General features: G+C 40.1%; 1 protein-coding gene across 1 annotated transcript in view; it reads left to right on the plus strand.

Annotated features, from left to right (window-relative positions):
• Nucleotides 1–20,742, plus strand: part of LOC134823977 (uncharacterized) — a 33,774-nt gene that overhangs the window by 7,681 nt on the left and 5,351 nt on the right. The window contains exons 5-20 of the mRNA XM_063835575.1: nt 10,456–10,535; nt 10,877–10,980; nt 11,219–11,392; nt 11,568–11,674; nt 13,548–13,703; nt 15,323–15,456; nt 15,765–15,887; nt 16,222–16,414; nt 16,741–16,912; nt 17,324–17,420; nt 17,911–18,045; nt 18,488–18,646; nt 19,109–19,204; nt 19,510–19,792; nt 19,935–20,032; nt 20,553–20,664. Of these exons, the coding sequence (XP_063691645.1) occupies nt 10,456–10,535; nt 10,877–10,980; nt 11,219–11,392; nt 11,568–11,674; nt 13,548–13,703; nt 15,323–15,456; nt 15,765–15,887; nt 16,222–16,414; nt 16,741–16,912; nt 17,324–17,420; nt 17,911–18,045; nt 18,488–18,646; nt 19,109–19,204; nt 19,510–19,792; nt 19,935–20,032; nt 20,553–20,664 (2,223 nt within the window). The remainder of the gene's footprint in view (nt 1–10,455; nt 10,536–10,876; nt 10,981–11,218; nt 11,393–11,567; nt 11,675–13,547; nt 13,704–15,322; nt 15,457–15,764; nt 15,888–16,221; nt 16,415–16,740; nt 16,913–17,323; nt 17,421–17,910; nt 18,046–18,487; nt 18,647–19,108; nt 19,205–19,509; nt 19,793–19,934; nt 20,033–20,552; nt 20,665–20,742) is intronic.

Raw genomic sequence — 20,742 nt, forward strand, 5'->3', positions numbered from 1 at the left:
AATGACAATAGCTGAACTGACTTGCTTGTACACTTTCCTGACAATTTCTGGTCTGAGTTCTGATTTGGTGTTAGTGGGGCAGTACACATTGACGGCTCTAAACATGACGGGTTCACCGTGCTTTACAGGCAATCTGAAATCTATCCACGCAACACGGTCACTGACACGATGATATTGAACAATGTACGGTACTAGCCGCTTTGATACCACAAACCCCAGACCTGCATAACAGGCATCCTTTTGTTCAATGATAATCAACTTATTGCCACAGGGTAACATTGCTTCAAATGGCTGAGTGATCTTAGTTTCTTGAAGGGCTATAACGTCTAATTTATATTGAGTACAGTCACGTCCTAATATATGTTGGTCTACTTCTTTACTCAGCCCACGAACATTGAATGTTGCAAGGGCTAGAATGAGTGAGAGAGGGAGCAACTTAGGGACGATGAGTAGAGGGTTAGAAGCTGCAGCAGGAGTAAACTGTGTCTCCCTGCTTCTGCCGATGTGCTTGACGTCATCACTGGTCATCCCACCTATGTTAGTAAACTATTTCAATAGTTGTGCTATGTTAGTAAACTATTTAAATAGTTGTGCTATGTTAGTAAAATATTTAAATAGTTGTGCTATGTTAGTAAACTATTTAAATAGTTGTGCTATGTAGTAAACTATTTAAATAGTTGTGCTATGTTAGTAAACTATTTCAATAGTTGTGCTATGTTAGTAAACTATTTAAATAGTTGTGCTATGTTAGTAAACTATTTAAATAGTTGTGCTATGTAGTAAACTATTTAAATAGTTGTGCTATGTTAGTAAACTATTTCAATAGTTGTGGGGTCAGGGTAATTGTGTTATCATGGATGACATCTAGGGCTGTGGTGGTGGGTGAATCATGATCATGAGTGAGACCATTACTGGTGAGTGAAGTGACACTACTAATAGCTTGTCCTGAAATATTTCCAGTATTGAAACCCACTTTTAATACTTTTAAATTTATAAATCAAAAACACTGTGAATGAACGTCAAATAACCTTCAAGAAGAGGATCGAGGGGAGCAGTGGGTGAGTCTGTGACCTCTACTGTGAGTGAATGGCTGGTGGAAGCTGTGCTCTCTACCTCTGTCTCTGAAAATCAGGTTTTAGTTCACTACATGTGATAAAATCAGACAGAACAAACTGAAACAGGAAAAGTGTGAAGAAACAAATTTTAAGATGTTGTGACAGTGAAATAATTGCGATAATCAACTTCCTACTTTTACCTTCATGTTGAAGCTGGTTTGCTGACACAGGGTGAAGCATCGTAGGAAGATCAGTGTCGCTAGAGCTCAGCTGCATGTCCCCATCATAGTTGTACTCCTCCTCGGACTCCTCATCTGACTCCTCATCGGACTCCTCAACTACAGCCTCTACATCAACATCACAAACAGTAACAGGGTCGGGAAATGCTGTGTAATAGTCAGCAAGAGTAGCTGCACCTGTGCATGAACCTCTGTCCACATGCCGTTTAAGAGAGTGCTTATTGGCAAACATCGCTGTACAAGTTACAGCTGGGCACATCACCTTTACAAGAGGCTCTTTGGAGTGTTTGGCAGCCATGTGCCTTGTTAGATTGCCAGGCCTGGAAGTGTGGTAATGGCAGATGCTGCAGTACAAAAAGCCAGGCTTTTTCTTTCCAAGTCTACTCTTCTTCAAGACTTTGTGCCTCTTGTTGTGCTTTCTTAGCAGATCTTTTCTCGTTGTGCTGTACGAACATGTTTCACACGTGTGATTCTTTTCTAAGCCATGAGTCAAGAGGTGTCGGTCTAGGCTCTTCTTAAGTGAAAAGGTCTTGCTAGGACAAAGGTTGCACTTGAAGGACTTGTGAGGATTGGGATTGTTAGGATCAGCAGCTTCCATGCTAATTGAGTGAGGGTGTGAGATGAAATGAATTTGTGAAATTACGTAATACGGAATCTACAATGAAACATATGCTCTAATCAAACTTCAGAATTCAGCAATTTCCACGTACTTAAATACTGCTACAAAATAAAACATTGTGTTTTACAAATATCATTTCCTAACTTCAATTTTAGCTCGCTGCTGAGCATATTCTGAGGTCTAAACAATACCAGTAGAAACATATATGAAACTTAGTGGTCTTAGACCACTAAGTTTCATATATGTTTCTAATAATTTCACGTAAAATAGGCGAGTCTCCACCTATGTTGAGTGTACTTATCAGCAAGGATGCCTTGTAATATGAGTTGGTAGATGATTTAGAATCATTGGTATTGCAAATGGAATGCCACAGGGCACAGTCACTCAACAGCTCCTAAACTACAGAATAACAGATTTTGAACTGCATGTTATGCTGTCTCCACCTCGGTTGAGCCGATTCTGAGGATCCTATTCTATGAAATATGATTGGTATAACCCATAATATTAAATATTAGGACTTTGGAGCAATTAAAAAGCATGAGAGGGTTAGTTCTAGTCACTAAACTACAGAATAACAGATTTTGAACTGCATGTTATGCTGTCTCCACCTCGGTTGAGTCGATTCTGAGGATCCTATTCTATGAAATATGATTGGTATAACCCATAATATTAAATATTAGGACTTTGGAGCAATTAAAAAGCACGAGAGGGTTAGTTCTAGTCACTTATATTAGCTCATGTAGTCAGTGAGCTGCACCACCTGTGTTGAGCAGACAAACCTGCTCAACCGGCACTTTTTGAGTACCCACCTGTCTTACGTAACTTTAAATTGTCAGAGGAACTATAATTAATTTTACCGTTTATGGCAGTGAAATGAGTGTAATTAGTGACTGATTTTATGTACAGGTTGTCTCCGAACTTGACCTGGCACTATGTAATTAAACTATTTCAATAGTTGTGCTATGTAAGTAAACTATTAAAATGTTTAAACTATTCTTTCGGAGAATACAGTAGTTTTTGAGCGTGAACATATTCGCCAATTCTGGTTTCATCATCAAAACTGCCCCTATTCGAGTCTATGACAAAATCTTCCATGTCTTTTACATTAATGGGAAAGAGCATAAGCTACGGAAAGAATTTCCGCGACAGATTCTGGTAACCATAGAAATAGTTCATTACCAGCCCAATTAGACACTACCAGTTCCTGTCTTTTCCTTAATTGAGGAAGAAATATCAGTGTTGCATATACAAATTCACAAAGATATCTAGCTTCTAGTTATCCACGAAACTTCAAACTTATCACCGTTCAACAAATAAAGAAGGCAAGGGAAACATTTTACAATCTTCTCTTTAAACCAAACAGCAATCTTGTTCCTCGGTTACAACACCTATAGTGGGGGGGGGGGGGGGGTTGGGGGGGGGGGGGGGGGGGGGGGGGGGGGGGGTATGTCAATATTTTATCTTACACTTCACATTCCATCCATTCTTGTTTATAATTGTATATCGTCAGAGTTTTGAGACATACCTGTATATTACCTGTATCAATGTAAACTGTACAGAGGTTGTCATTAAGAAGTTAGCTTGTGCTACTGCCCGTTACCATTCAACCGATATGATACTTCCTCAGCTACCACAACTCGTTTGAGATATAACTAATCCAACATTAGGATCCACTGATATACCTTGTAGTATTCTTCAAACACCGTTAGAGTCCCGTTAACGGGAAAACTTTTTCGAATAAAAACTTCCTTGTAAAACTTCAATACAAATCAATATACTTCTGCGATGTGTTTGGAGAGACTTAATCTATTTATATTCATGTCCAACCCTTCAGTTGGCTGAGGGTACCTTTGTAGACCTTTTAGGAAGCTGCAGATACAATAGATTTATTCCCACCAAATTTTATAAATTACTCTATGATCCAAAATAGACCAAAATGCTAACAAAACGTACTCTCAATTTTGGCTAATTTAGTATCCAAGAAAGCAATGTTAGCATTAAGCGCAGTAGGCTGCGCGCACAATTGCGCGCTTCTCTGACTCGAAATAGGTCACATGTGACAACAAATAATTCGATTATAGACAGCAGTACAGTATCCGGCAAAGATGCGACTTTGTTATTCCCTTTATCGTTTAATATAGCTAATGAGGAGTCTTATTTATCTTTAACTTCAATCTTCTTTTAGGATATAGTGCCCACTGTTTCCGGTCCTTCAAGAGATAACATTAGGTTATCATACGTTTCAATGTCCTTTAAACGCTAAACGCAAATCTACCAATATATCTGGGACGTACATTTTTTTTTATTGAAATCTTTCAAATCGATCAATTACATACAAATTTACACAATGAATGAACAACATTAAATTTTCTCAAAAGTATAAGACTCCGATAAAATCAGATTTTCTAGGACAAAATGTATGTAATCAAAGGACCTGAGGGTCACCAAAACACAGATGTTGAGAGCAAAATGCACCTCCTGCACAAGTATGGGCCCACGAAAATCTTAAATTTTAAATAGAATTTCAAATAGAAACACACAAAAATATCAAAAGCAATCAAATCATATAATAAAGTGAAATACATGATGTGATGACATGCACTAAAATGAGAAATGAGAAATACAGACAACAGGGATTTAAGCTCCTTATGAACATATTGTTAGCTTTAGGTAAACTGCTTCACATCTCTGTCTCGAGGGAAAAATCTAGATCATAATCAAAGTCCTCCGGCATAATTTTATCCCACATGTAGGAGGTCAATTTGCTTTTGAACTCAGAAATAGTCTCTATCTCACGTATATCTAGAGGAATATGATTCCATTTGGAATGGGTCCTAAAGTAAAAGTTCTTAGCAAAAGCGTTAGAGCTTGCTCGTGGTAAGATCGAGCTTACAAAACATAAGGGGTCCATGTGGCTATTTCTTAACCTTGAGTGGCCTTGATATGGTTGCAAATATGAGGGTAAAGTGACAGGAATATGTTGCTTCACAATTTTAAAGAAGAAAATAAGGTCAAGAAAGTCGAAGCGGTCTTCTATGGGCATAATCTTAAGCTGTCTGCATTTCTGAATGTATGTGGATGGTGGATAACTCATATACTCCTCGCGAAGAATCCACTTAATAGCACGCTTTTGGAGGCCCTCCAGCTTGCTTATCTGGGATTTTGTGACCGGTCTCCATATAACTGAGCAATGCTCAAATTGACTTCTCATTAAAGTGAGATACAGTACTCTACGACGATTTACATCTTGAACAAAATAGCAATTTCTCCTTGCCATGCCTAATTTTTGGTTGGCCTTTGAGAGGACTTTAGAGCACTGGTCTTGCCAGTCGAGATTCTTGGTCACAAAAACACCCAAATCCTTTTCATGATCGACATAGTCAAGTGCGATTCTTCCCATGGAGTATACAAAGTTAAAGAGTGGTAGGACACTAAGGAGGGAAACTGTTTCGGATATCCTTCCTGCGACGGTGAGGACCTTACATTTGTCGGGATGAAATCTCATTTTATTAGAAAGTGACCAGTCATGGAGATAATCAATGTCCTTCTGCAGTCGCAGGATATCAGACTCCGAAACAATCTCACGCCAAATTTTAGTATCATCGGCATACAGTGACAGTTGTGTGCCAGGTGAAATCCCCACTGATATATCATCAATGAACATAATGAACAACAAAGGTCCCAAAATTGACCCTTGTGGTACACCAGATTGGGCGTTTCTCATGGAAGAAAACTTACCACTTATCAAGACCTGTTGTTGCCTGTCTCTTAGATAATCAGTGATGAATTTCAGTAGCCTCCCATCAATACCAAATTTGCTCTTTAGCTTAAATAATATAAGATCATGGTTAACTGAGTCGAAAGCTTTGGCAAAATCAAAGTAGACTACATCTGTTCTCATATTTTCATTCAGTGAGAGAGCTAGGCTGTCACATAGACCTACAAGATTAGTTGCACATGATCTTTCAGCTCGAAAACCGTGTTGTTTATCGTTGATCATGCCGTTAGTAAGTGCAAGTAACTCATCTTTAATTATGCGTTCAAGAACTTTGGTTATTAAGCATGTAAGGGATATTGGCCTATAATTTGAAACCTCGTGTTTATCACCTTTTTTATATATGGGTACAACGTGTCCCAGTTTCCACTCCCTAGGTAATGTCCCAATGTTGTAACATGAATGAAATAATAGTGATAATGGGTATGCAAGCCCAACAGCACAGTTTTTCAAAAGTTTCCCATGAATACCGTCAGGCCCATAAGCTTTGTTAGGGTTAATATTGGAAAGGATTTTTCGAACCCTTTGGTGGTCAAATGCAATATCAAAGCGCCAATCGTTTGAATAATCAATATCTATGTCGTATAATGATGCTTCAGAGAACTGCTCAAAGAAAAAGCCATTAAATAAGTTGGCCTGGTCCTCTGGGCAGTTGCGGACAATGCCTTTGTAGCTTACAAACTCAGGAATTCTTTGACTAGCTGTTTTTGATTTTACATATGACCAGAATTTTTTTGTTACAAGAGCGCTATCATCTGATTCATTTAATGTTTCTCGCATTTTTTGAGCAACCACATTTTTGAAGTTTTTCCTGGCAAGGGAGAATGCTATTTGGGCTCTATCGCTTTTATGTCTATCTTTATGCAGTCTTATTTTCTTGCGCCATGCATCATAGCACTCTGAGTCAAACCATGGATCTTGTCCATCTGTCTTAACTGAGCATTTCTTGATGAATTTGTCAGTGATATTAAAAAGTTTTTCTTTAAATTTTTTCCACCCAATTTCAGGTTCTGTGCCATTAAGCAATACATTCCAGTCTGTGTGCCGGAGTTCATGGTTTAGCCTCTCCCAGTTCACGTTTTTATAGTTATAGCACATACGCTTAACCGGCTTCTTCCTATTTACCTTAATGTTGATCTTAAAGTTGATTGGAAAATGATCAGACTTACAGACGCTATCTCGCTCACCTACCATTAGGTCACTGATATTAGACTCAGAGTTTGTGAGCAAAAGGTCCAGTATTTTGCCTTTGCAATGTGTGGGTGTAAGTACACATTGCCGAAGGCCAAGGTCTACAAAAGATTCAACAAAAATCTGCTCAATAGGACAGGAGCCGGCCAAGGTAGACCAGGAGACTCCAGTCAGGTTGAAATCTCCCAGGATAAATACTTTGCTTAGCCCTCTTCTCCGAAGAAGAGTTTTCAGAGATCCAAGAATTTTTTCATGATTTGCAAAGCCCAGTGTACCAACACGATAACATGTACAGATAACAAATTTAATGCCCGTTGATGTTGTAAACTCCACAGCAAGAATCTCTGCCCCCTCTTTAAGTCGGATTTCTTTCGAAGATAATTGAAGGTCTGCTCTCACAGCAATCATGACCCCGCCACCATTTCTCCTAAACCTGGTCGGATTAGAGGGATCAGGTGGATGAGTTTTCTTAGATCTGTCAGAGCGAAATATCTTATATTTATCAGGGTGCAGGAATTCGCTATCAGCTATGGAGTTTTTAAACCAAGTTTCGTTAAGTATTGCAATATCTATATTTGCCTCATTAAAATAAGTTGAAAGCTCAAGACATTTGGTGTTATCAAGCATTGGGTGGGCATTATTAAGCTCACCGAAGGGAATAAGGCCTTGAACATTCTGAAAGTAAACATTCAATACCTTACTATTCCCCAACCTAATATCTATAGGAGGGGGACCTGGGTTTACGATTCCAGGGTTTACAAAAACTATCAAAATACCATTCAACAAGAACAACCAAATTATGCATCCAGTTAGTGCAATGCCAGCTCTACCAGTAGATAAAAAGTTTAAATTCCTATAAATTGTAACATGGCAGAAATTGTAAAGGCCATCGAAACTATAATCATTCCGGAAATAATACATATTTGCTAAGTGTAGAAGGAAATATACAGTAAAATATCGGCACAGGTTAGGCACTGGATATGTTGGTACAAAGGCTCGGCAATCATATGTGACTCTAGAAAAAGCCAACCCACTAACCCCCGCACTAGTGATGATGATGAGTGAGAAATGGCATATGAATAAAACATAGAATATATATAAAAAGAAGCTAGGATCAATGCAGCTGTCTAAAATGTCAAAGATACTACCTGTACCACGTCTACGGTTCTGATGTTTAATGGCTCTTGCGAAAGAATTTCCACTAAACACTCCAACTCTAAATCTATATGTTACTAAATCGATCATGGTAATTTACAGGTAAGTATACTTGCCAGACTACATCTGCATATAACTAGCTATACAAGGTCCATAATACAGCTCAGGTTAAACTATTGATATACAAAGGGATTAAAATATCTACTGTGTATGGCACGAATATAAGACCTAGCCAACACCCCCATTCCTTTCTGAGGATTGGGGTGAATACCATTGCTCTCAAATAACGGGTCAAATCTCCTAACGGGTTCCTTATAAGTTCTCTTGAATTTAGTGAAGGGATAAAAGACATCCATAAAGAAGAACCTCCTGAATACACATTCATTATATAAAATCCTATTAAAGTCTATTATCCTCTTGTTAGTTAATCTATCATCATCAGACGTTAAGGGTAATGGCAATAAAGATTGAACATAAACCTTGCAATTAGGAAATAATTGGCATATCTTACTAAAGAGTTGCTTCAGAGGCCCTCTAACTATGCCTACATCCTCTACCCGTCTAATATCGTTCGTACCAACACTAATTAAAAGTTTATCAACCTGAACATCAGGATGTGCAGCAGAATAGTCCTCAAGCTGCTTCTGGACCTTGTCCATCTTTGCTCCACCTTGTGCAACATTCTCGACTTTGACTTTCCCTTTTCCCAGCTTGTCCGAGTCCAATCTCTGAGCAAAAGAGTCTCCAGCAACCAACGTGACTTTCTGCACAGGTTCTTTGACTTTAATGCCACAAGCAGGTGTACTAGTCTCACTGGCACTGTTGGTTTCAGAGCTGGCCTGGCTACCAGTTTTCACGATTGCGCGAAAAGACAGGGAGTATCGCACTTGGTCTTGACCATCCCCCTCCGTACCAGTAGCCAGCTCTGCACGCACCTGATGCTTCAGATTCTGCTGTGTCCCAGGCCTCATTACGACAAGGCTGTTGTTCTTCATCCTTATTGCTTTGGCACATTTAGGATTCTTCTTTGTACCCTCGTAAAACTCAAGTGTCCGTTCACACCCCAGGGAGAAAGAGCATATCGATTTCTCCTGATCGATGAGTGTCTCGTCGTCACGGTGTAACGAGGTGCTGGCCTGGTTGTTATTATACTTAATCACCAGACAGGAGTCCAAAGGTCCAGTTATCTCTGTGCTTGAGTTAACGAGACTCAGCAGCCTTTTGATGTTAGGGAAACTACTGATATCCTGTGGTGAGTGTACTGGGTTTGTGTCCGGGTACGTATAAGCCTGATCCTGCGAGCATAACCAAGCGGTTTGAGCCTTGTTTCTCCCCCCAGGGTTCATCTTCAAGGACCCACACTCCACCCATACTGCATCAAGGAGGACATCATCACCACAGAAGTCCTCTAGGTGCAAAACAAAGTTGTCCACCTTTCCCTCACGCTTAGGGAGCTCGTTCTGGACACAGTTGAGGATATTTTGCAGATCCTCAATTGAAGCAGCTTTAACATAGTCGAAAATCTCTTCAAGGTTTATCATTATTATCAGAGATTGTCGAGTCTGGCAGCAAAGTTTGCCGGGGAACCATCCATAACACCCCAGAGTAGGCAACCACACACAACACTGAACACTACCTGAAGGAGAAAGGGCAAGAGAAAATGGGTAATGGTACAAGTGGTTCTAGGTAAATTTTGCCAAGCGTAAGTAAATTTTGCCAGTGAAACTTTAGCTAGAATAATGATAAGAGGGGCAATATCAGAGTTGTAAATGTGTGACTAACATCAAATGTTATCATTGAAAGCAAAATTATGGGTAAAATCAAAGTAGAAGATCAACTTACAGCGTGTTTGAGGGTGTTGCTGCCCAGTGCAAGCACTGGGCGAGAGGAGCCTAACTCAAGGGTGAACTTCAGGAACCCCAGCGTACCCGCATACCAGGAGATCGGCTGTACTTCCTAGCCCGTCATGCCATCGTACATGCCTAAATTATTTGTTATATAGTAGTGTTGAAAGTATTAAAACAAAAATAAACAATGTACTTGTATATAAAAATAAACAATGTACTTGTATATAAATATACAACACACACTAATCTAATCTTTCTATTAACTTTCAAACCAGTCAAATAAGCTGTAACCAGGATAGATTTGGTATCAGATGATAAATTTAAGACAATCCAATCACTAATGTTGCGTGAATTGTGGCGGTTAAAAAAAAGATGGTCGTGGCAATTTTCAGTGACATTGCCTAATCATGATTCTTCATCGTAGAACCTTACTTAGAATAGCTAGGCAGCAAGGTTTGTGGCAGCAAGGTTTGTGGCCTCTGAAGCAATGGGGCCAACATGGGAAACCATGATACATCAGAAGAGATAACCAGAGTTTGATTGAGTCCTAACTTGACATGTGATTGTATTTCAGTGTTTGATGATGGGGACGAGCGGACACTAGGCAGGAACTGTGTGTGCCCACAAGGTGCCAAACACTTCAACGAGGAATGGGTTAGTAGTATTCTAAGTTACTTTCACTTCACTTACAGTATACTTACAGTACACAATGCGGGTCCGGGACTGTACGGTGTAAGACTCTAACCCTAACCCGCCCAAGAGTCTTACACCGTAGAGTCTCACGCCCTAGAGTCTTACACCGTAGAGTCTTACACCGTAGAGTCTTACACCGTAGAGTCTTACGCCGTAGAGTCTTACGTCGTAGAGTCCGGACCCCCACAATGCACATACAGTTAGTGCAAACTAACGGTCTACAATAATACAGGTTTATTGTTTAGCTCGGTGCTTTACTGCACTGTGATAAGTAAATAATTTATAAACTATTATTTTTTCAGACGTTGGATCACTTACCACTTACGAACCCTGAAAACTTTGGGACTCCCGTTATTTTGGAGAGTAAAAAGCAGAGAAAAAGAAGAAAGGTCGATGGTCCGGACAGGTAAAACATTGATATTTACCAGTCACGTCTAACCTATCTTAGCTAGTAGTTAAGTAGATTCTGTATGATCAGTTAAACTTATTATTATACATGTTAGTGGGATACACCTGTTAATAACCGCCTTCTGATTGAGCGACATCTGTCCGATAGCGACATCGCTGTCGGACAGGAGTCATTTTTGGCGACATCTGTCCAACTTTTATCATATCGATCTTATAGAACACTTGTTAACTCGCAGTGGACGAAGTGCTCACTACAGCGAAGAGGATGTAGGTAAAGTTGCGTTCTACGATACCCGCTCAAAGAAGCAGACTCTGGTACCGGTACTGATTACCTCTCACAGCCAGTGTGACGAGTTCGTAGCTACTAATCCTGGCGAGGTTATCGTTAGGAGCTTCAAATCCGGCAAATTGTGAGTAGAAACAAACTTTAGCTCACCTGCACTCTGCACTCTGCTTTAAATCCGGCAAATTGTGAGTAGAAACAAACTTAAGCTCACGTGCACTCTGCTAAAAAGACTGGTAGCATCATCTGTACGTTAGAGTAAGTAAGAGAAGTAAAATGTTTTAAGTGTTATAATGTTTCAGCATGTCGATACCGAAGGAGGATATGTTACGATTTGACAGAGAGACAGAACCTCTGCAATCAATCCTGACAAGTTCTTCTCATATTATTGTCCTGAAACCAGCTCTAGGTAAGATATATAACAGTGTTACATCCTGTCTCCTTACTCCTTACTCCTTACTACTGACTCCTTACTCTTCACTCTTTTCTCCTTACTCTTCACTCCTTACTCTTTACTCTTCACTCTTCACTCCTTACTCCTTACTCCTTACTCCTTACTCCTTACTACTGACTCCTTACTCTTTACTCTTCACTCCTTACTCCTGTCTCCTTACTCCTTACTCCTTACTCCTTGCTCCTTACTCCTTACTCCTTACTCCTTACTCTTCACTCCTTGCCCATAGTGGGGCAGCTACTCCCCTTTTAGTTAATATACTTATCATATTGTTATATTGTTAGACTTACTTACTTACTTGTAATTGAAAAGGTCTCCTCCTAGTCGTTGGAGTGGCCTGCACCACATAGTAACTCCTTTCTCCGGTGTATTAGACCTCTCCAGTGAACCCTGTCTGTAGTTTGTTGTTCTGCATCTTCTATCGTGATGTTATCGACACCTGTGAAGATTGCTGCATCCTCCCGGACACATGACAACCAGTTTTTCCGAGGTCTACCTCTTGACCTTTTACCATGCTTTGGGATCCAGTGCAGAAGATAGTTGGGTATTCTTTCTTCTGGCATCCTCACCACATGGCTAAACCATCGGAGTCTAGCTGCTCGTACGAAAGTATCAACAGGGGCGATGTTAGCCCGCTTAAGTACATCAGCATTAGATACATAATAAAACCATTTGATTTTTAGGATTCTCCTCAGACATCTATGATGGAACACCTCAAATCTTTTCATCTGCGTCTGTGTGGTATTCCATACCTCACTTCCATAAAGCAGTATAGTGAGCACAGCCGCTTTGTAAATCCTGATTTTAGTTGGAGTCTTAATGCTGCGACTGTACCATATACTGCTAAGCTGATAGAATGCCCCAGAGGCCTTTTGAATTCGAGCTGATAGTTCTTTGTCAATTGTTCCATTCGCACTGATGATTGCACCCAAGTAAGTGAAATTGCTGACCTGCTGTATTGGGAGACCTTCCACATTGATGTCCAATGGACAATTGTCCATAGTGTCGTCTTTAGAATACGGCCTCTGCGATGCACTTTTGCTGACAACCATGCTCTGTGTTTTGCCAGCATTAATCTTCAGACCCGCATAGGCACTGTATTTGCAGAGAAGGTCAGTGGTTTCCTGCAGCCCCTCTTTTGAGTTATCTAACATGGCCATGACATGTCATCAGCGTAATCAGTGTCCAAGAGATGTTTCTCTTCTACCCCGGGGGCTGGCAGCTGTAATAAAGCCCCCTTGCTAATGACTTTGTTTAGTTCCATAAGGTATGCCGAAAAATTCAAACAAAAGACTGGTGGTCCCTGTATATCACCTTGCCCAGTTCCCGAGTTGACATCAAACCAACCTGTAACCTCTCCATTGACCCTAACATATTGTTATAATAGACAGTTTTTGGGTTTTCCAAATAGTTTCTGATTATTCTGATTTGCGACAAATGATATTGCACTGTTAGGATAAACGACGTTTCAAAGTAACAACTTCTTATTCATGCTGACAAAATTGGTAAATATGTGAGAAAACTGTCTCATAAAATTTATTAATCAAAAAATGGCTAAACGACAACAAATTGTTCAAATACTCGACTAAAATTAGAATCAAAATCTATATTATATATACACCACTAATCGATCTGCTATTCAATAAACTTAAAACATCCACTAAACAGCAAGTACGTGATTGTGATCGTGTGATGGAATGACATGTACAGTGATAACAGATGATAAGATGTAAGTGATAACATATGATGAGGTAAATATATATATATTTATTATATATATTTATAATATTGTTATAAGGTGCATTAATTTAAAATCTTTAATTTTCAGAGAAAGCGCTAGCGTTCTACGACACCGGAGTATTGCCGATATCCTGGGAAACTGACACCGATTCTACTGTTCGCCTAACCGAGCCGGAAAACTTGAACAACGCTAAATTAAAGAAACAATTCAACAGTGGTCTGTATGAGTACTGGGAGAAGAAAGGTAATATCCTAGATAAAAAGTTATTATATTAGAAACAATGTTCCGTGCTCTTACTATGAAATTAGAGAAGAGGCAAGTATCTTCTCAGAAGAGACATACAGTCATATTGCTGGCCTTAACTCCAAAGAACTGAAAATGACAGCTATTAAGGCCCCCCAGAAGTTGCCGATATCTCATCTCCCTTTACCACGACATGTTATATCCCTTTACCACGACATGTCATCTCCCTTTATCACGACATGTTATATCCCTCTACCACGACATGTCATCTCCCTTTACCACGACATGTCATCTCCCTTTATCACGACATGTTATCTCCCTTTACCACGACATGTTATATCCCTTTACCACGACATGTCATCTCCCTTTACCACGACATGTTATATCCCTTTACCACGACATGTTATATCCCTTTACCACGACATGTTATATCCCTTTACCACGACATGTCATCTCCCTTTACCACATGTTATATCCCTTTACCACGACATGTCATCTCCCTTTATCACGACATGTTATCTCCCTTTACCACGACATGTTATCTCCCTTTACCACGACATGTTATCTCCCTTTACCACGACATGTTATATCCCTTTACCACGACATGTTATCTCGGGCCCTATCTCCCTTTACCACGACATGTCATCTCCCTTTACCACACCATGTCATCTCCCTTTACCACGACATGTTATCTCCCTTTACCACGACATGTTATATCCCTTTACCACGACATGTTATCTCCCTTTACCACGACATGTTATCTCCCTTTACCACGACATGTTATCTCCCTTTACCACGACATGTTATATCCCTTTACCACGACATGTTATATCCCTTTACCACGACATGTTATCTCCCTTTACCACGACATGCTATCTCCCTTAACCACGACATGCTATCTCCCTTTACCACGACATGTTATCTCCCTTTACCACGACATGTTATATCCCTTTACCACGACATGTTATCTCCCTTTACCACGACATGTTATCTCCCTTTACCACGACATGTTATCTCCCTTTACCACGACATGTTATATCCATTTACCACGACATGTCATCTCCCTTTACCACGACATGTCATCTCCCTTTACCACGACATGTTATATCCCTTTACCACGACATGTCATCTCCCTTTACCACGACATGTTTTCCCCCTTTTACCACGACATGTCATCTCCCTTTACCACGACATGTTATCTCCCTTTACCACGACATGTTATCTCCCTTTACCACGACATGTCATCTCCCTTTACCACGACATGTTATATCCCTTTACCACGACATGTCATCTCCCTTTACCACGACATGTTATCTCCCTTTACCACGACATGTTATATCCCTTTACCACGACATGTTATATCCCTTTACCACGACATGTTATCTCCCTTTACCACGACATGTTTTCCCCCTTTTACCACGACATGTCATCTCCCTTTACCACGACATGTTATCTCCCTTTACCACGACATGTTATCTCCCTTTACCACGACATGTTATCTCCCTTTACCACGACATGTTATCTCCCTTTACCACGACATGTTATCTCCCTTTACCACGACATGTTATCTCCCTTTACCACGACATGTTATATCCCTTTACCACGATACTATTTGCCAGGAAGTCCCATAACACGGAGACCTAGTGTTGGTTACCACGATCTAGACCTGTTTGAGCTGCATTGCTTTGTAGCAGAGTGTGGGGGCCCGGACACTGTCACACAGAATATGAAGTGGAGGTCTATATGTGCTCAGGTTTGTCGAGATAGTAGTGTAACTATGGTTACTAGTAGTGTAATTATGGTAACTAGTAGTGTAACTATGGTTACTAGTAATGTAACTATAGTTACTAGAAGTGTAACTATAGAATATGAATGGAGATATCTTCTTGAATATCACTGTGTTTGTCGCTTGTTTTGACTCAATACCTAAAGATTCTCCTTTCTGAGGAGTTAATCCCTAACTAATATATATACAAAATAATATAAGCTCTACTTTAAATTAATATTATTGATTATTTCCTAGATCTTGTAGCTCTAGTTTAATAGAAGTTCTCCCACCAGATGAACATATTAAACATCCCTCCAAGTGGCTCTCACACAGTGAAGAATGCTTACTGTAGATACGTACTACCCTTCTTGGAGCAGTGGGACGGCAAATCCAAAAGGAGGTCCTCTATTTGCGAGGTAACTTGTTAATTAGCTCTATTTGCGAGGTAACTTAACCTGTTAATTACTAATTAGCTCTATTTGCGAGGAAACTTGTTAATTAGCTCTATTTGCGAGGTAACTTGTTAATTAGCTCTATTTGCGAGGTAACTTAACCTGTTAATTACTAATTAGCTCTATTTGCGAGGTAACTTGTTAATTAGCTCTCCAGAAATACCCACTTACATGTTTCATATTATATCAATTATTTTTCATATTTCGGGCAAATTGTACTGTGGGCTACGGTATTTTATTTTATCTAGACTCAACAAAAATGTGGAGAATGTAGATGTGTGACATATATTCTATGTAGAGTACAGAGGAAGGTGGAAAGAAGAGAGGTAGGGTCAGTACGCCGCTATCCAAGGAACGAGGCACCCCTACAACGCCTCTCTCACAGGGCACCCCTTCTACGCCTCTCTCACAGGGCACTCCGTGCAGTAAAGGAAGAAGGAACAGTGTAAAGGATCAGGATGGAGAGAGTGCTGCTAGCAGTGATTATACCGGTCAGTATAAAAACAACTTGCAGTATTTCCTCTGATAAGTTAACTGTATTATGGTATAGTTTTAATACTTTCAACACTTATCAAATAATTTGAGGCTCTTAATATGTAGTTTATTTACGAAGGATTCAAGCCTAACATTGTGTGTTTCCCTTAGTGTCCAAATGAAATATAGTCTAAACATTAGTTATATAAACAAGTTAACCTCTTCTCAGATTATGAACAAATGAAATATAGTCTATACATAAGTTATAAACAAGTCCTCTCAGATTATGAACAAATGAAATATAGTCTAAACATAAGTTATAAACAAGTTAACCTCTTCTCAGATTATGAACAAATGCCACACATACACAAGTACTCTCTCGGTCAGAGAGTGAAGGTGTTGTACGGGGCCCCTAAAGCGTGTGGGAGCTACGAGGCAAAGATAAACGACAAAAATGTGGACAGTCGCACAGACCTGCCAATATACCACATACACTATACAGGCTGGAATACCAGGTTAGACTAGCTGCCAATATACCACATACACTATACAGGCTGGAATACCAGGTTAGACTAGGAATAGATATAGAATATATAATATACTGGTGTTTATTATAAAGTTAATGGTGTAGTGCGGGGGGGGGGGGGGTTCTCTACAAAAGTATAGTGACCCCCTCCGCCCCCCCCCCCCCCCCCCCCCCCCCCCCGGCCCCCCGCCCCTGTGTAGTACAAGGTATTGAAATGATGAATAGATATTGTCTATTCATACCTGCTGCTTTATTAAACTCTAACTTAGTGTTTGCCACATTTACACATGTAGTAGTATAGTGAACCCCCCTATACTTTGCCACATTTACACATGTAGTAATATAGTGAACCCCCCTATACTTTGCCACATTTACACGTCTCATAGCTCTCTGTTTTCAGATACGACGAGTGGATCACTGAGGACAGTATCGCTTCATTAGTGACCAGGTCTAACAAGAAGAAGGGAACCTTATTGGATCCTGCTAAAGATGTCAAAGTAATTTCCGAAATATTATTTTATATTTTACAACCGTGCACTAGAGCCCCAGTAAAGTTAGGGCTGTGGTTAGGAGAAGAGTCCTTGGTTCGTGCCCAGTGCCCACGACCATCGACCATCCTCAGCACAGAAATTAACTGAGGGTCTGCCCACACTACGCCTCTATTCCCCGAATGTCTGTCCACACTACGCCATGTGGTGACGGGCCACATGGCGTGGGTCAAAAAAACCGGATTCACACAACGAGGCACGTAGTGTGGGCAGAGCTCCCGCCAGTTGGCGTGGAAACTCTCGGGGAATTCTGGCACGGATTTTTACCCTAACTTTCCACAAATGAAACTCTGACTCACTGTATAGCAGACCCCCGGCCCCCCCTCGGTACCCCCGACCCCCCCCCCCCCCCCCCCCCCCCTTGGAACCCCTCGGCCCCCCCTCGGAACCCCCCCCTCGGAACCCACCGAGCTCTACTCTTAAATGAAAACTCCCTCAGAACGTGCCTAATCGTCGGAAGATAGTTCCCAAGTACAAGAAGTATAAGAAACAGCAGTCTGCCAGCGAGACAAGTTCAGACGACAAGAATAGTCTGCCGGCTAGCGAGTGTAGTGAGCCGGAACTAGACAAACAGGTACAGTCCTAGTAACCATAGTAACGCTACTAGTAACCATAGTAACGCTACTAGTAACCATAGTTACACTACTAGTAACCATAGTTACACTACTAATAACCATAGTAACACTACTAGTAACCATAGTAACGCTACTAGTAACCATAGTTACGCTACTAGTAACCGTAGTTACGCTACTAGTAACCATAGTTACACTACTAGTAACCATAGTTACGCTACTAGTAACCATAGTTACGCTACTAGTAACCTGGTAACCATAGTTACACTACTAGTAACCATAGTAACGCTACTAGTAACCATAGTTACGCTACTAGTAACCTGGTAACCATAGTTACGCTACTAGTAACCATAGTTATGCTACTAGTAATCATAGTTAAACGCTAATAAAACAAGAATGAGATAAGATGGATCAGCCTACAAATAAGCTTGAAATAATGTTCAGGAAGATCTGCCTGAAATCAAACAAGAGCCAATGGAAGAAGAGGAAGAAGAGGAGGAAGAAGAAGAGGAGGAGAAAGAGGAGAGGGCAGCCTCCCCGCTCTACCAGCCAACTGTTAAGGTCGAGAGCTCTGTTGTCACTGGAGATGTGACTTCTTCTCAGGTTTTTACAAATCCGGCGGTTTTTCTGACCCCGAATTGTTACCCCGGTGTACAAACATAGTTACTGAATACTGAATACTGAATACTGAATACTGAATACTGAAAAATACTGAATACTGAATACTAAATACTAAATACTGAATACTGAAAAATACTGAATACTGAAAAATACTGAATACTGAATACTGAAAAATACTGAATACTGAATACTGAATACTGAATACTGAATACTGAATACTGAATACTGAATACTGAATACTGAATACTAAAAAATACTGAATACTGAATACTGAAAAATACTGAATAATGAATACTGAAAAATACTGAATACTGAATACTGAAAAATACTGAATACTGAATACTGAAAACTGAAAAATACTGAATACTGAAAAATACTGAATACTGAATACTGAAAAATACTGAATACTGAATACTGAAAAATACTGAATACTGATATCTTCAGCCGTCTGACGAGAAGTTGTTGTGTGAGGAGACCTTTGAAGACGTGATAGACACAGCAGTAACATCAACTCAACAACCTGACCTCTCTCGTCAACCGGTGAGCTTTGCCTCCCCTCGCTGCCCATTCCTCGCTCCCTCCTCTCTCTTTCTCTCCCCCTCCCTGTCCTTCCTTTCCTCGCTCCCTCCTCTTTCTTTCTCTCCCCCTGCCTTTCCTTTCCTCCCTTCCTCCTCTCTCTTTCTCTCCCCCTCCCTGCCTTTCCTTTCCTCCATCCCTCCTCTCTCTTTCTCTCCCCTCCTTGCCCTTCCTTTCCTCCCTCCATCCTCTCTCTTTCTCTCCCCCCTCCCTGTGCTGTTTCACGTCGAATCATCTCCCTCCCTACCCACTTTAACGTCGTATCCTAGGTGAGCGGTACATCACGTCCGCAAGAATGGTGTGGCCCTGTGAGCGGTACATCACGTCCGCAAGAATGGTGTGGCCCTGTGAGCGGTACATCACGTCCGCAAGAATGGTGCGGCCCAGCTACATCACGTCCGCAAGAATGGTGCGGCCCTGTGAGCGGTACATCACGTCCGCAAGAATGGTGCGGCCCAGTAAGCGGTTCATCACGTCCGCAAGAATGGTGTGGCCCAGTGGAAGAGGACAAGGCTAAAGAAGAAGCAGCTGCAATCCTAATGACTTTTCCTAGTAAGCCGTCCTTTCAGTAAAATAGAAACAGCATCTGCTTGGATTTTTAACGAATGCTGGGTGTGAATTGTAGTGACATTTTGAATATTGATGCTCTTGCGCACACAAGTATTGAGAATGTTGATAAGAGATAACACTTCAGGTACGTTTGCGATGAAGCCCGGTCCAATGACAGGACCTTGTGTAACCCCCGGACACATCCTCCCGCCTCATCTTCAGCTCACTTACCAGTTCCCCACAGTCAGTACAGCTTTTATTTTAGCTTTTATTGGACTTTAATTTTCTGAATATTTGCTAAAAATTATTAGCAAAAAATTAGAAATAACTGATATCGTAAAATTAGGAAAATTAAAATAATAAATAATTATATATAATGTGTTAAAATAATAACGTATTGTATATACTGTGTTAAAATAATAACTAATTATATAATGTGTTAAAATAATAACTAATTATTAAATGTGTTAAAATAATAACTAATTATATATAATGTGTTAAAATAATAACTAATTATTAAATGTGTTAAAATAATAACTAATTGTATATAATGTGTTAAAATAATAACTAATTGTGTTTAAATGTGTTAAAATAATAACTAATTATATAATGTTTTAAAATAATAACTAATTATATAATGTTTTAAAATAATAACTAATTATATAATGTTTTAAAATAATAACTAATTATATAATGTGTTAAAATAATAGCTAATTGTATTTAAATGTGTTAAAATAATAGCTAATTATATAATGTGTTCCAGCTGCAGGGAGTGTCCCCTACCAAAGAACAGGTGCTGATAACGAGCAGTACGGGAGTTCCCACCCAATACCTGGCCACCACCACCACCCGTACTACCACACTACCTGCTGCAGGTTTACTCACTTTTACATTTTACATTTCACACTACCTGCTGCAGGTTTACTCACTTTTACATTTCACACTACCTGCTG

Source organism: Bolinopsis microptera, chromosome 12 (assembly GCF_026151205.1).
Source record: "Bolinopsis microptera isolate Bmic1 chromosome 12, MBARI_Bmic_1.0, whole genome shotgun sequence".
NCBI classification, from domain to species: Eukaryota; Metazoa; Ctenophora; class Tentaculata; order Lobata; family Bolinopsidae; genus Bolinopsis; species Bolinopsis microptera.